The following is a 13,950-nucleotide window of genomic DNA, read 5'->3' as shown; positions in this document are numbered from 1 at the left end:
AATTAAACCCAGATTTTTCCATCTTGAAAATGCAAGTGCAATGCTACTAATAAGGGATGCTCAGGGGTAGTTGTTGATATCCTAGGTGGTCTTGTGGTTCATCTGCTCTACTTGCATGTCTCAGCGTTGTCCTCTGCTGTGCAGTTCAGCATGTATCATGTTTCATGCTTATGTTTCAGAATTAAATCAAGTTTTCTGTCTGTGTTTTCCTGTTTATTGCACAAAGCATAGCAACAATTTATTTTACATTATTCGGTTGAGGCACGCTTAGTGCTGTGTACTTTTTGAGACAGTCGGTCCAGTAGTGTGGTGTTACATGATCACTAGAAATTCAGCAGAGGAGTCTGAGGAGCAGAGTTAGATCCAAGTAGTCCAAAAGTTTCCCACTGTTCTCAGAGAACAAAGCTAGATTTATTTTTAGATTTGCACTGCAAGGTTTGGTTTTTCAGATATGATAATGTAGATGTGATGTTATGACATACGGTAATACACTCTTAGTGTTCTTCATTTGGATAGTGTTTATTTTGTATTTTGGTTTCATTGTTCATAATCGCAGGCAAAAATACGAGTTTTAAAAGGGGCTTTGTCAGTGACAACACACTTAACATTTTCAACCACTGCACAGTATTCTATTTCTCTGAAAAATAAATCTGTTCACTCTGCTTTCAAAAAACATGATGATATCTAGGATCAAGCGCATGATAGGAGTTCATTACCATAATAAGAATACCATTACATTACACAGGCGGTATATTACAATGACAGCACATTATACTCTTAGCATGGACCTAAATGTACTAGCAGCATGTCAATAGGGCAATTCATCCTTTCTCTTCAAACTGATGAGGACACGATGGTAAATACACAATTTTGCTGGCAGTACCTCTGTACTAACCTCTTCTGCTAGGGCTCACACCTCCTCCCCTGCCTGGCTGACAGAACTGCACCCAGAGAAAATTGTGATCCTGGCTTTGTAAGGGATTTTCTTTTAAGAATAATTTGTTAAAAGTTTTAAGGTGCCAGTCTATATTGTCACTAATGAATGATCACACTACTTTTACACAAATTTTGGTTATTTTACATACAAACCTGAGACTGTTCTTCAGGCCATTTGTACAGTTATGAGATATCTTTTTTCCTTGATTTAAATGTGTATCTCTTTGCTGTGTAAAGAAAAAAGGTTAGTCACACCCATAATTATTACCCAAAATCTAATTTATTGCTAATACAAAAAAATCCCCCAGTGGAAACAGATGGACTTTTCCTCCTTTTAACAGCAGAGATTGTATTCCTTGACATATGTTGAGGAGATTCTCTGGGACCCATTTTTCAGGTTCTTTCTGCTCCGTATTAAATCATCTCTCTGGTCCTCTTGCCTGCTCTTGCATTGATTACTTCCTTACGACTTAGGATGATATTACAATGCTTCTAATCAGTTGTATTTTAATTCATTTGTTCTCAGCCTCTCTCAGATCGTTAGTAAGAACTAGTTTTCAGTGAGTTTTTCTGTGTGAATTTTTCCCTTTGTTAGAGCTGAAAAAATGGTTGGTTTTTTTTTTTTTTAATTTGTTATGCCTAGTGTAACACAACTTTCTAGGCAGCAACTGCAAATGCTTGTTTCTTCTTTCTTACTGACATTTTTAATACATGTGTTTTTAACAAGGGTTCAGCTTTTCACTGGTAAATCGGTCGTTCCTTTTGCTTTTTGCAGAGGTCACCAAGTAATTTAAAATAGTTGTGTGACAAGGCAGGCTGTGTAACATACATGTGTTACTGTGTGTAAACTCAAATCAGCATGTGTATGTATAATACACTTCCTGCCTGTGTAATACTCCTCGAAAAAAATTAGATTAAATGTCAGGCTCTCCAGCAGGCTTGCTGCTGTCACGTTGCACATTGCGTCTCTCGGAAGGCTCCTCTCAGTGGTTTAGTTCACAGTAACTAATGTTGCTTCTTCAGTTCTTCTCAATCTCATCATCTCACTGGTATTTTTTGTGACACACTGGCCTTCCATCCAGCACAGTTCTGTTTCTTTTTTTAAGCAGTTTTTGGGGTGCGCGCTGCACTGAATGGTGCTACTGTTCGGTAACAGGGATAGCTAAAGCATTTTTAATTCGTATGGGCAACGCTACGAGCCCAGATGAAGGCAAACAACCAGGACCTGCACTGTAGGAGCAGCACGTGGAGAACATTAGAGGATTTTATGTCGTGAACTTTTATTTTACATATTTTAATACATTTTAGATGCAATTTGTTACTATCTGCTTTATTAAGTCAGTGGAGTTAAATCAGTGTAAAATGGACTGATGTATTGTGGCATGGGGTAATCTGCTATGATTACTTCCAGTGGCTTGCATGAGCCTTACACTTTTTAATCAATGAACAGAATAGCTGCAAACTGAACCCTGGCTGTTTCGTTCGCTATCCACAAACAGGAGAAAAGGCTGCTGCCCTGGCAGAGTGGGATGGCTGTTACACAGTCCGGGGACTGCTTCAAGGATAAGCTCCGCTGAGCCAGGATGCCCAAATGTCGTGCATTAGTAACTCTGCTACTTCTGCTGGAATCGAGGAGCACTACAGAGTATAATGCAAATGCCCTTGACCTCATGGGCAGCAGCCCCCATGGGAAGGGATAGGAGGCGATGGCAAATGCAGTGGTGGAAAAGGGTAGAAAAGAGAAGGGGCTTTTTGTGCAGTGCTTTCTCCCCAAGCAACTATTCTCTGCCTTCTCCAGAAGAAGAGAGAGTTAGGAGCTGTTGCGCTACTGCATCAACAGCACAGAGCAATCCGTGCACTGCTTCTCAAGTACCAATGTTAATGTCTCCGATATCAACTGCTGCTCAGTATCAACTAATATTTCTGATATGAGAAAAGCCCCAGTGACCACATGACAAAACCAGTAGGCCAGCAAGGAAAAAAGTTAAAATGTTCTTCCTTACAAATCGAACAAAACTGGAAAAAAGCCAGGTTTTTACAAGCCTCCTCTATCTGTTCCTTGGGGTGATTGGAAGACATCTGGCATGGCAAAGGAGGATCAGGTGACTCGGGTCTCAGCAGGCGAGTAAATTGTTGCAGTCATTTTGGCAAAGGGTGATAGCATGAGCATTCTCACAGTCTCCCGTAGAAAGTACACTGTAGGAAACTAGTATTGGTTTTTTCTTATCGCTTTTCTTTGGACAATGTGGTAAGGAACCCTTTCTTAGATAGTATATAACCTTCTTTAGAAACATTTTGTATCACTGAGCTTATAGCATAAAAAACCGTGAGAAATTAATTTTTATATACATAGGATTCTCTCATAGATTTGTATGGTCTTTATCTGCTTGATTCTTATCAGCTCCTCAGCAGAAATGTTGCAGTCATACTTCCCATAATTATATTACTCTTTGTACAATGTCTTTTTGTTTTTACTAAGGTTTGAAGAGCTGCATTGCTCCTTGTTGTATATATTTAAAAAAATAATCATACCTAATCAGAAGAACAGAACAGTGTTAAAATATAGAAAAGTGTGTAGCTGATCACTAAAATCCCTCTTCTGGTCATTATTGTAGCACTCACTAGCATTTCACCAACTTTAGTACTTGAAGGGATATCTCTGCAGCTTTTAGGATGAGGCCTGATTTTTTTTTTTTTATACACAGGAACTGGCTTTGCTTATTCGGAAAGGCATTGTCAAAACCACTAAAGGGATATAAAGCTGCCCAGATCCTACTGATTGTTTTTGTTTAATTTGGGCCTTTGAAGGTAACTGAGACAAGCAAGCGGACTAAGAGAAACACAGTAGCATTTGTCTTCAAATTTGGCATAGTGAATAGGGGTTTAGATGAATTGTGCCCATTCTGTACAACGTTCAGGGAAAGGGACTCACAAATGTTGTTGATGTTTCTGTAGAATATGATTCTTTTTTACTCTGTTATGTTCCTCACCACTTCCTAGGATCCCCCTGGAGATAATTAGGTATCATGCTGAAACTCCTTCACACAAACTGAGTTTTGAAGAAAGGAAGCAGCTGGATGAGGATGTTGCTGGGGTTGAACAGTCAGCCTGTGCCCTCGAACAAAGCCCCCAATCTCAAAGGACTTTCTCCTGAAATACATGAATAGTTCCAGCATATTTTGGAAAATTCCCTAACCATAGGTTGAATGAATCATCCACATCAGTTTTATATCTGCTGTTAGCTCAGTTAATAGCCATGTATTAAGAAACATGATAAGAATCATGGAAGTTGTGTCTCCTACAGAGCCGTCTCATTATGCAGTACAGATACTAAATTGCTTTTTAAACTATAATTCTGAACAATTCTTTCCGATTTTGTTCTGCAAGACTGAACTGCTTTCACGTGAAAAGGACGTGACTTACACATTGGAAGACTACATATAATAGCACGCTATATGCTGTATTTAGTATAGAATCTGTTTTATCATCTGAATGTAGAAATAGCTTTTCATCATGTACAGTGGAGCTATCATGGCATGGTAACCAAGAAATAAATTTATCTTGGTGTATTAACATTCATCTTTTCCTTGGATACAATACAAATCAAAGAGGGTTAACCGAATGCGATACTTATATACAGAATCTTAAAAACTAATCTAATTCTCAGATATAAATAACCTGACACTTAGAACGAAAGCAGGACCTCCAAGCTTGTCCTTACCTATAGTATTGAGCTTCCATAGTTTTGAATAGAAATATTCAGTGTGCTTGCTTAAGTCTGAATTTTTGTTATGCTTATTATCTGCTGTTTACTTAAATTAGTAAGTATGCATTACCTGCCGAATTACAGTTACACCGGGGTGTGTATCCTTTCATATGTTGAAGGGAAAATTGTGTTCAGTAATTCTTCTCACGTTGCCTTACCCAACATGAGAGGAAGAAAAATATCACATGAATGTTTTGTAATCCAGTCCAGCCCACTCTGAACTCTGATCTAAGCCTTGATCAGTGGATTGTTGTGGTTTAAAGAACTGTTGCCAGTAACAAAGAACAGGCAAATGTAGGCCGAGTTTAAAGCAGCCATGTTTTGCTTCTCACCCCATCAGACAGGAGCATGTGCTGTGCTGATTGACCGCAGCCTCTAGCAAGGGTCCAAGGCCTTCGCCTCATACCTTTAGATCTGTAGCGGACAAATCAGTTGTTCAGCCATCAGTGTCCTTAGCAGTAAAATAAATCTATGATGTGGTATAAAAAGAATAAAATACTTAGCAATATTATGGCTAATTTTATAATTATCCCAAATAGTGGCAGTTAGATGCCTGTTTCATGTGGTTTCAAGTCCGGTAGGGTAGGTGTCTAGCTCTAAATTCTATCTTGTAGTAAATTACGCTTGCAGTTCATTATGAGAGCAAAAAGGAAAGATAGTTTTCAAATTTATTTGGTATCCGTTAGGAGACACAACATCAGGGATGACAGTGTTACCAGCACTATCTTGATAAATTGCCAGTTCACATAAGTCAACAAAATGCTGTGGCATCTGCAGCTGTAAGAACGTGTACCAGTTCTATGTCCCTTGTTTTTTTGAAAGTATACCTTAAAGATATGGTGAGTTATTCTTACATATACATGCTAGGTTGATAAAACAAATAAGTAGTTATTAGAAGACCTGATTTAACCCATTCTTAAATACCAGAACGTACATCTCCCCTCCATCCTGAATTTCGGGAGCTGGCACTTTACCTAGCACTTTTTGCATTCACTTTCCAGATCATGTGAATGGTCACTGTACCAGTCCAACGTCCCAGAGCTGCAGCTCAGGAAAACGACTTTCCAGTGCAGACGTCTCAAAAGCAAACCGCCGAGGGCCTGGGAGGCCCCCCTTCAGAAAAGCGCAGTCTGCAGCCTGCATGGAGATTTCTCTCCCAGTCACCACAGAAGGTGGGTGGCAATTAATGTTTTGCTAGGTATTCATGAATTTCTCACTGGGTGTGAAAGCAGAGGAGTTTAGCATGATCCTTGTCCTAGTCATTGCCCTGAACTGCTGTCTTCATCTGACTGTTTAGAATTAGAACAACCCCTGTGTGTTAGCGTTGTTACTAACAAGCCTGCTCCTGAGCTCTGCGCTGCCTAGGGATGTGGTATGCTGAACTCTTACAGCTGTCCCCTCGCCTGTATGGATTGGGTGCTCTGTTCTGGAAAAGCGATTGCTCATAGCAGCTTATGTACAGTTATTGTGACAGCTAGTAGTACTAACACTTTAAACTCTCATTGTCTCTACTTATCGAGTCTGAGAATGAGTAAGATATTTTTAGAATGCGAGTTCAGGCTTTGCACATATATTTATTTATTTATTTATTGATTGATTGATTGGTACTGAAGACTTTATAAAATTCCACAATCCCTGGTCACTACTTACAGTAAAATTATAACCTGTAGTCTAATCAATTTTTTGTATTTATAATAAGTTTCTTGCTTTAATGCTTGAAAAAAGTCTCCAAATCTTGATCTACCTGAGTGCAGAGTCTCCATGAAACTGAGAGAAACAAAGTGGACCACTCATGGCACTGCATTGTGCTTAAAACTTAGAATAAGCCCATTTTAATTTCAGCTGTGCCAGCTATTTCACTGCAGATAGTTTAAGCAGAAGCATTCAGCTGACGTGTTTTTCTTCAATCTTGATAGTGTTCCCACTCTCCTTTTGGTGTCCTTGACCCTTGTCTCCCAGGCTTCCAGCTCCCCCTCATTCCTGCAGTAGAACAATGCATTGTTTGTGCAGAAAAGCTTCAGAAAAAGCATAGCAATAAAATAAATGGTGTAGGACTGTAGTGTTGGTTGTATGCAATTTTAGTAATAGGTAAAAATTTAATACTTAAACAACAGAAATTATAGGGTTTAGTATTTTAATAATAATAAATTTTAACAATAACTCTCTTAAAAATCCAGGTTTTAATTTTAATCAAGTTGCAGAATATCTCCTAAGTGCCTAAGAGATAATAATCTCCTGTGGCTATTGTCTGGGCCGTAGTGTGGCCTGAACCCCCCATGATGCTATAATAGGCAATCGGCAACACCGTGACCCTAGCCCTCTGTCTTGCAAGGAGCATTTGTGTCCTAACCTGCCCACCTACAGACATGTCTGCACCACAGAAGTTCTTTGCAGATGGAACCAGTACTCCCTAATTTAGCTGGTGGTTAATGGAGACAGAGCAAGGGGAATCGTATCACTCAGAGTGTCTAATTTTGTATTTTTAAATGCAAATTAATGCAAATACCTTTGTTACTAGTGGCTAATTGCTAGAATCTTTGATTTTTGTTTTTCTTTATGGTCACATAAAATAGCAAATTCTTTTTCAGCCTTTCTTCTAACTACCGTGGCGATCACACAACAGAAAAAAGGCGTCTATATGTGTGAGACCCTATAAGAAAACATCCTAATTTGGCACAGAGGGTTCCAAGTTTATGTTCTTGACTGGAACGGAGCTGATATCCCGAAGTCTGTTGCAGTGTCCTCTAGCAGCTCCTTCCATTTGATTTAAGAACAGCATTCAGCTACATTCATCCATGAGACACAGCACAGCGTGGTCAGAGGCTCTCTGCAAAATGGCTGTGCTCGCTGTTACCATCTTCCAGCGATGTCATTAGGTCTCTGGTAGCAGTCACCTCCCATTGCCAGAGGCTATCACACCAGAACAGATACTGGTGGAAGAAGGATCCTTTGAGTTGTCCCTTTCTGCTTAAGTTCTTTTTAGCTTAAACAGCTTTCTATATTGGGTTACATTATCCAACTCCCTTTGCACTAAAGCAAATGAGAAGTGCCCACGTGATCTATTATTCTGACTTTACTAGACAAGTATTAACCTTCTGCAGAGGAACAGGGTCAAAAACTTGGGAGTGGTGGCATTTCAACTGACGCTGCTGTTTCTTCAGTGACCATCCAACCATCTCTCCTTTAAGAGAATGTTACAGTATCACGGACTCCTCAAAGATTAAGTCAGAGGCTGAACAGCAGAAATGTTAAATCACATTGTAGGCTTCCTATAAGATATGACAAAGTGTAATCTTCAGCAATCAGTTATAAGAAGTAATCCTACTTAAATAATAAACCTACTATAAATTTCAGGTTTAACTTGCATTAATTAATGGCTCCTTTGTGAACATTGTACTAAAGCAGATTTACAGAGCTCTGAGGTGTTTATAAATTCCTGTGCATAAGGGCAGTTTTCATTTACGTAATCACCATTTTTTCCTCCGCATTAGTTATTGATGATGATCATAACATAACCCTTTCATCTGCTTCTATGCGCCACACATACATGGTAAGTACCACTGTCATATAATAGCTCATGGTGGAAAATATATCACTGCCACAGTAGTTTCTATTGCTGCATGGTTTTCTTCATCCTATGTAGCACCAAACTCTTCTGGAATTCCTGTATGCAGATACTGCTGCAATATCAGCACTGCATGTACACAACCAGGCCATGGTACTACCTAATTCTTTTGTGCTTCTTGTTTTCTTTTTCTCTCCCATCCTCCCCAGAGTAAGTAGGGTCACTGGCAGGCAGAACCTACAACCCCCTAAGGTCCCACTGACCCTTATGTACAAAACGTTTAGTAATACAGTGATACTTTTGATGGCACGATGATGCTTTCTGCGTATCCATATCATGAAAAGATTCAGTTTCTATTGTTCATAACTCATTATAATACCTATCAAGTTTAATATTAAAGTATATCTCTTCCTGGAGATAGTAATCTAACTTCCTTTCAGGGATGTGGACTAAATTGAAGTAAGTGACATTAAAAAAAAAATAATCCCTATTTAAAAGTATCAGTGATGTCACTTAAATGGTATTACAACTCTCAGTAAGGTCAGTGAAATGACTGCTGCAAGAGCCAGACAGTCTTTAGAGTAATTTATATTAACATGTAATATGATGGAGCACTGTTGGGGTTTGTCCTTCAGTGTGTGGGTTTGTGTACCAGTCACCTTTCAGCTGGTCTATAGACTAAAATAATTTTCTGATTATTTATATTCTCTCATTCAAACAAAGCCATCTGTCCAACTTATCTAAACTTGTTTTAGATGCCTGTGGTATTAGTCTTTTGACTTGTAGCTCTCCGAAGTGATCTGTCTGGAATGACATTCCACCGTTCTTCATGCATCTTGAATTTCTAGACATGCTGTTTTGGCAAGTGGTTTGATTTATTTCTGAAGGTTTTTATACTAAATAATATGGTGGAAGATGGTATGATCCTTGAAAGATTCTTGGGCTGTGGGTAGGGAGGAGGGGGAGGGAGAAGGAAGATGAGAAGTTAAAAGGTCAGAAAGGCAAAGGCACAGCTGGAACTTAAACTGGCCACTGCCGTTAAAGACAACAAAAAAAGTTTTTATAAATATTTCAGTGACAAAAAGAGGGCCAGGGAGAATCTCCCTCCTTTGTTGGATGCAGAAGGTAACCTTGCCACGAAGGATGAGGAGAAGGCAGAGGTACTTAATGCCTTCTTTGCCTCAGTCTTTAATAGTCAAGCTAGTCATCCTCAGTTTTTTCAGGCCCCTGAGCTGGGAGATGGAGATAGGACGCAGAGTGAAGTCCCAGCTGTTGAAGAGGTGGCAGTCACTGACCTGCTCCTCCACCTGGATGTGCACAAGTCCATGGGGCCAGATGGGATCCACCTGAGGATACTGAGGGAGCTGGCAGAGGAGCTTGCCAAGCCACTCTCCATTATTTATCAGCAGTCCTGGTCAACCGGGGAGGTCCCAGATGACTGGAAGCTAGCAAACGTAATGCCCCTCTACAAGAAGGGTCGGAAGGAGGAGCCGGGGAACTACAGGCCTGTCAGCCTGACCTCGGTGCCGGGGAAGGTCATGGAGCAGATCATCTTGAGTGCCATTATGCAGCAAGTGCGGGACAACCGAGGGATCGGGCCCAGCCAGCATGGGTTTATGAAAGGCAGGTCCTGTTTCACTAATCTGGTCTCCTTCTATGACAAGGTGACCCACTCAGTGGATGAGGGGATGGCTGTGGATGTTGTCTACTTGGACTTTAATGAGGCCTTTGACACTGTCTCCCACAGCATTCTCCTGGAGAAGCTGGCTCCTCACGGCTTGGATGGGTGCACTCTACGCTGGGTTAAAAACTGGCTGGACGGCCGAGCCCAGAGAGTGGTGGTGAATGGACTCAAATCCAGTTGGCGGCCGGTCACGACTGGTGTTCCCCAGGGCTCAGTGCTGGGGCTGGTCCTGTTCAATAGCTTCATTGATGATCTGGATGAGGGGATTGAGTGCACCCTCAGTAAGTTTGCAGATGACACCAAGTTGGGCAGGAGTGTTGATCTGCTGGAGAGCAGGAAGGCCCTGCAGAGGGACCTGGACAGGCTGGATCGATGGGCCCAGGCCAACTGTGTGAGATTCAACAAGGCTCAGTGCTGGGTCCTGCACTTGGGTCACAACAACCCCATGCAACGCTACAGGCTGGGGGAGGAGTGGCTGGAGAGCTGCCTGGTGGAAAAGGACCTGGGGGTGTTGGTCGACAGCCAGCTGAACATGAGCCAGCAGTGTGCCCAGGTGGCCAGGAAGGCCAATGGCATCCTGGCTTGTACCAGGAATAGTGTGGCCAGCAGGACCAAGGAGGTGATAGTGCCCCTGTACTCGGCACTGGTGAGGCCGCACCTCAAGTACCGTGTTCAGTTTTGGGCCCCTCACTACAAGAAGGACATTGAGGTGCTGGAGCGTGTCCAGAGGAGGGCAACGAAGCTGGGGAAGGGTCTAGAGACCAAGTCTTATGAGGAGCGGCTGAGGGAACTGGGGTTGTTTAGTCTGGAGAAGAGGAGGCTGAGGGGAGACCTTATCGCTCTCTACAACTGCCTGAAAGGAGGTTGTAGTGAGGTGGGGGTCGGTGTCTTCTCCCTAGTAACGAGTGATAGGACGAGAAGAAACGGCCTCAAGCTGCGCCAAGGGAGGTTCAGGTTAGATATTAGGAAAAAATTCTTCACCGAAAGGGTGGTCAAGCACTGGCACAGGCTGCCCAGGGAAGGGGTTGAGTCTCCATCCCTGGAGGTATTTAAAGAACGGATAGATGTGGTGCTGGAGGACATGGTATAGATGGACTTGGCAGTGATAGGTTAACGGTTGGACTCGATGATCTTAAGGGTCTTTTCCAACCTTGACAATTCTATGATTCTATGATTCTATAAGGTTTGAGAAAGAATATACTGAGAACAGGCATTCTCTCCAAAATGTGGGACTGGCTTTGATCAAAACCTTCTGGTTGGGCTGTTCCAAAACAAAACAAAAAAATCCTCTCTGTGCTAAGAATTTGTTGGCTATTTAGGAGTATATGCTGCAATAAACAATAGATGTATTCACAATAATTTTATTTTTTTTTAATGTTCTCATGTGGTGAGTCAAGATACGTATTTTATGTCCTCGCTGGAGAGGTAGTATTTCAGGTTAGTATTTGGTAGGATTTTATTATTCTACCTGAGCAGAATTTTGATTAGAGATTCCTATCTCAGTAGTGTTAAGCACTTTTTATACATTAAAAAAAAAAGCCTTTGTGTGTGGGTAGATGGTTCTTACCTTTTCTTAAGCCTGTCTCTGAGGCACTGATAACACTTGGAGATTTTTTAATAATGCTTCCAGTTCCTGCTCTTTCCAACCTCTTCTAATTGATTTGATTAAAAAGATAATACATTTTGGTGACTAATCATAAGATATCTATTACAATAATAAATCAGTCTTCCCCTCTCACATTGGATTTCAAAAGCTACTTATTTACGTCTGATATTTTGGTACAATAGGAACTGTACTTCCAGCATTTTCATCAAGTGTCTTTTGAAGCACCTTTCACACAATAAATTCTTCTGACTTCATTCCTGTTAGCTGATTGTCAAGATTTTGCTGACTCTTACCTCTTTATAGGTGCAGAAGGATTCCTGATACAGAAAAGCATTTTTGAAGACCGTCTTTGCAATGATGAATCAGAGGAAGAAAATGGAGGGGGGGGGCTTGTTTTCTGCTGGTCAAAATACTGCAAACTGTTTGGTTTCATAAGGTGCTGGTATTTCTTCCACACTCATAGAAGAATAATTCAAAAGCCAAGTAATTCGCAGAGGAGTGGTGTTTATGCTTGCATGGTTACTGTTACTGCTAAAACGTATGTCTTTCTCAGTGTACTCGTCTAACATGGAAAAACTTGACAAGCTCTAAAGCTTTTTAAACTCAAGTAGATTTTATACCAAGCTAAAGATTACTGCTATTTCGCTTTCAAAGCCTGGTATTTTTTTTTCCCCCAAAAACACTAGTATCTAGATCAAATAGCTTGTTATGGTTACATTTTTGTCAATAATGAACCAGGCATTTAATACAGCACTTCCCAAATGCTATTTAAAATGTTACATATTGTCAGGTAGTATCTTCTGGTTTCATAAATGCAGTATTCTCACAGCTATACTAGTAAGTTGTAGTTGTTCAATATTCTATATCTAATTTTAGCAAGAAATTAGAATTTTACAAGTTCTTAATAGCATATTATTGATTCTAAACAATCTTGTTTTCACATACTTTTGAGTAAGCTGTTTCTTCCTTGCAAGAAAGGAAGAATATAATAATATACAATAATATAAGAATTTATTTGCATTATAAACAAACCCACAAATATAGGTAAGTCCATTGTTGGACTTCTAAACTCCTTCTAGTCCGTTTTGACTGGAAGTTTTTGAGATTTTAGGAGTTAGTGATTATAATTCTCTGATAAGGCTTTCTTGCACAGGGTATAAACTACATTTTTTATTATCAAGTTAACATTGTGCTTTTAAATATCAACAGCGATAAAAAATATACATTGATGCAAATTATTCTTACTCAAGAAAATCCTTACAGAGATCCAGTCCATCTCAGTCTAAGAGCTAATACTGCACAGTTGTTAAACCCATTAAAGCCCCCTTTCCACCCAGAACAGCAGAGATCCCAGCCTGATCAAGAATTTCAGTGTAGATGAATAGGCCCCAAAACATCTGCTCTTCTTCTGCATAGGAAAATAAAATCTGTATTTCAATCGAATTTTTAATTGTAATTTTAGATTAAAGAAAACACTGAAAGAAAACAGTGACGTTAAAGAATAAAAATAAAATTGTTGTGGGAGGGAACTCAGTGTGGTTATACTTGTATAGCTGGTGGGTATATGGATGTGTGCACAGATAGATACATATGCTGGCACGCAGTCCTCTTTGCTTTAATAAATTATAACTAACTCTGAGAAGTCTTTCAGATTTGATACTTCTTGGTTATTGCTTTTTTTCAAGCATTCTACCTTTTTAAGCCACTTTGCCTTCTCCAAGAGGTTCTCTCTGCCATGACTTGCTAGTTGCCATCAAGAGCTTGTGCTGGCAGGCTCTGCCAGTTTTTCCCCTCCTTGCCTGCGTTCACACAGAAATTGGAGCATTCTGTATATGTATGTCCATATGCAGTTATATCATATGTCTTAGGGAGAAAGTAAAGGCAGAGTAGAGTTTTTCCTTCGAAATGTTGTGTTTGGAGATCTATTTTTCTCCCACCAGCAATGACAGAAAATGGTCTTTCTTTTTTTTTATTGTTTTTATTTCCCATTATGTAGTTTTTAACTAGTCCAGCTTAATCACCCTTGACTAGAAAGGCCATTTAGATCTAAGTGCTACAAACTTGCCTCTGAACAAAGAATCCTAACAAGGATTTGCTGTGCATTGTAATTTTCTAGGAATGCTAAGAGCAGAGTCTTTGCATTTGCTTTAGCTTTTCTTTAAAATAATTCAGTTTCAGCATTTACCTCAGCTTTTGGATTAACTCTTTTGATTATACGTAGTTAAAATTTGATATAGAGCACTTGAATTGAAATGTCACTGTGAGCTGGCAAAACGAACCACTCAAGAATATTTAGTCATTATCTTTAATAACCTTATCAAAAATTCTATGGCAAGTACAATACAATTTCCATTTTAATAGATCCAGTATACTTTTATACTTGAAGTTTTTCT

At 40.0% G+C, this 13,950-nt stretch overlaps 1 protein-coding gene across 11 annotated transcripts in view; it reads left to right on the top strand.

Annotated features, from left to right (window-relative positions):
* STXBP5L (syntaxin binding protein 5L) overlaps nt 1–13,950 on the top strand; it is a 207,158-nt gene that overhangs the window by 175,492 nt on the left and 17,716 nt on the right. For 9 of the 11 annotated variants that reach the window (XM_087756440.1, XM_087756441.1, XM_087756438.1 and 6 more), the window contains one exon: nt 5,704–5,874. The exons of the other annotated variants lie outside the window; for them this stretch is intronic. In XM_087756440.1, the coding sequence (XP_087612566.1) occupies nt 5,704–5,874 (171 nt within the window). The remainder of the gene's footprint in view (nt 1–5,703; nt 5,875–13,950) is intronic. 11 annotated transcript variants of the gene reach the window in all.

This window comes from Nipponia nippon, unplaced genomic scaffold (genome assembly GCF_047370975.1).
Source record: "Nipponia nippon isolate SJK-2023a ecotype South Korea unplaced genomic scaffold, ASM4737097v1 scaffold_2, whole genome shotgun sequence".
NCBI classification, from domain to species: domain Eukaryota; kingdom Metazoa; phylum Chordata; class Aves; order Pelecaniformes; family Threskiornithidae; genus Nipponia; species Nipponia nippon.
Note: the sequence above shows the minus strand (reverse complement) of the source record. Positions and strands in the feature narration are given on the sequence as shown.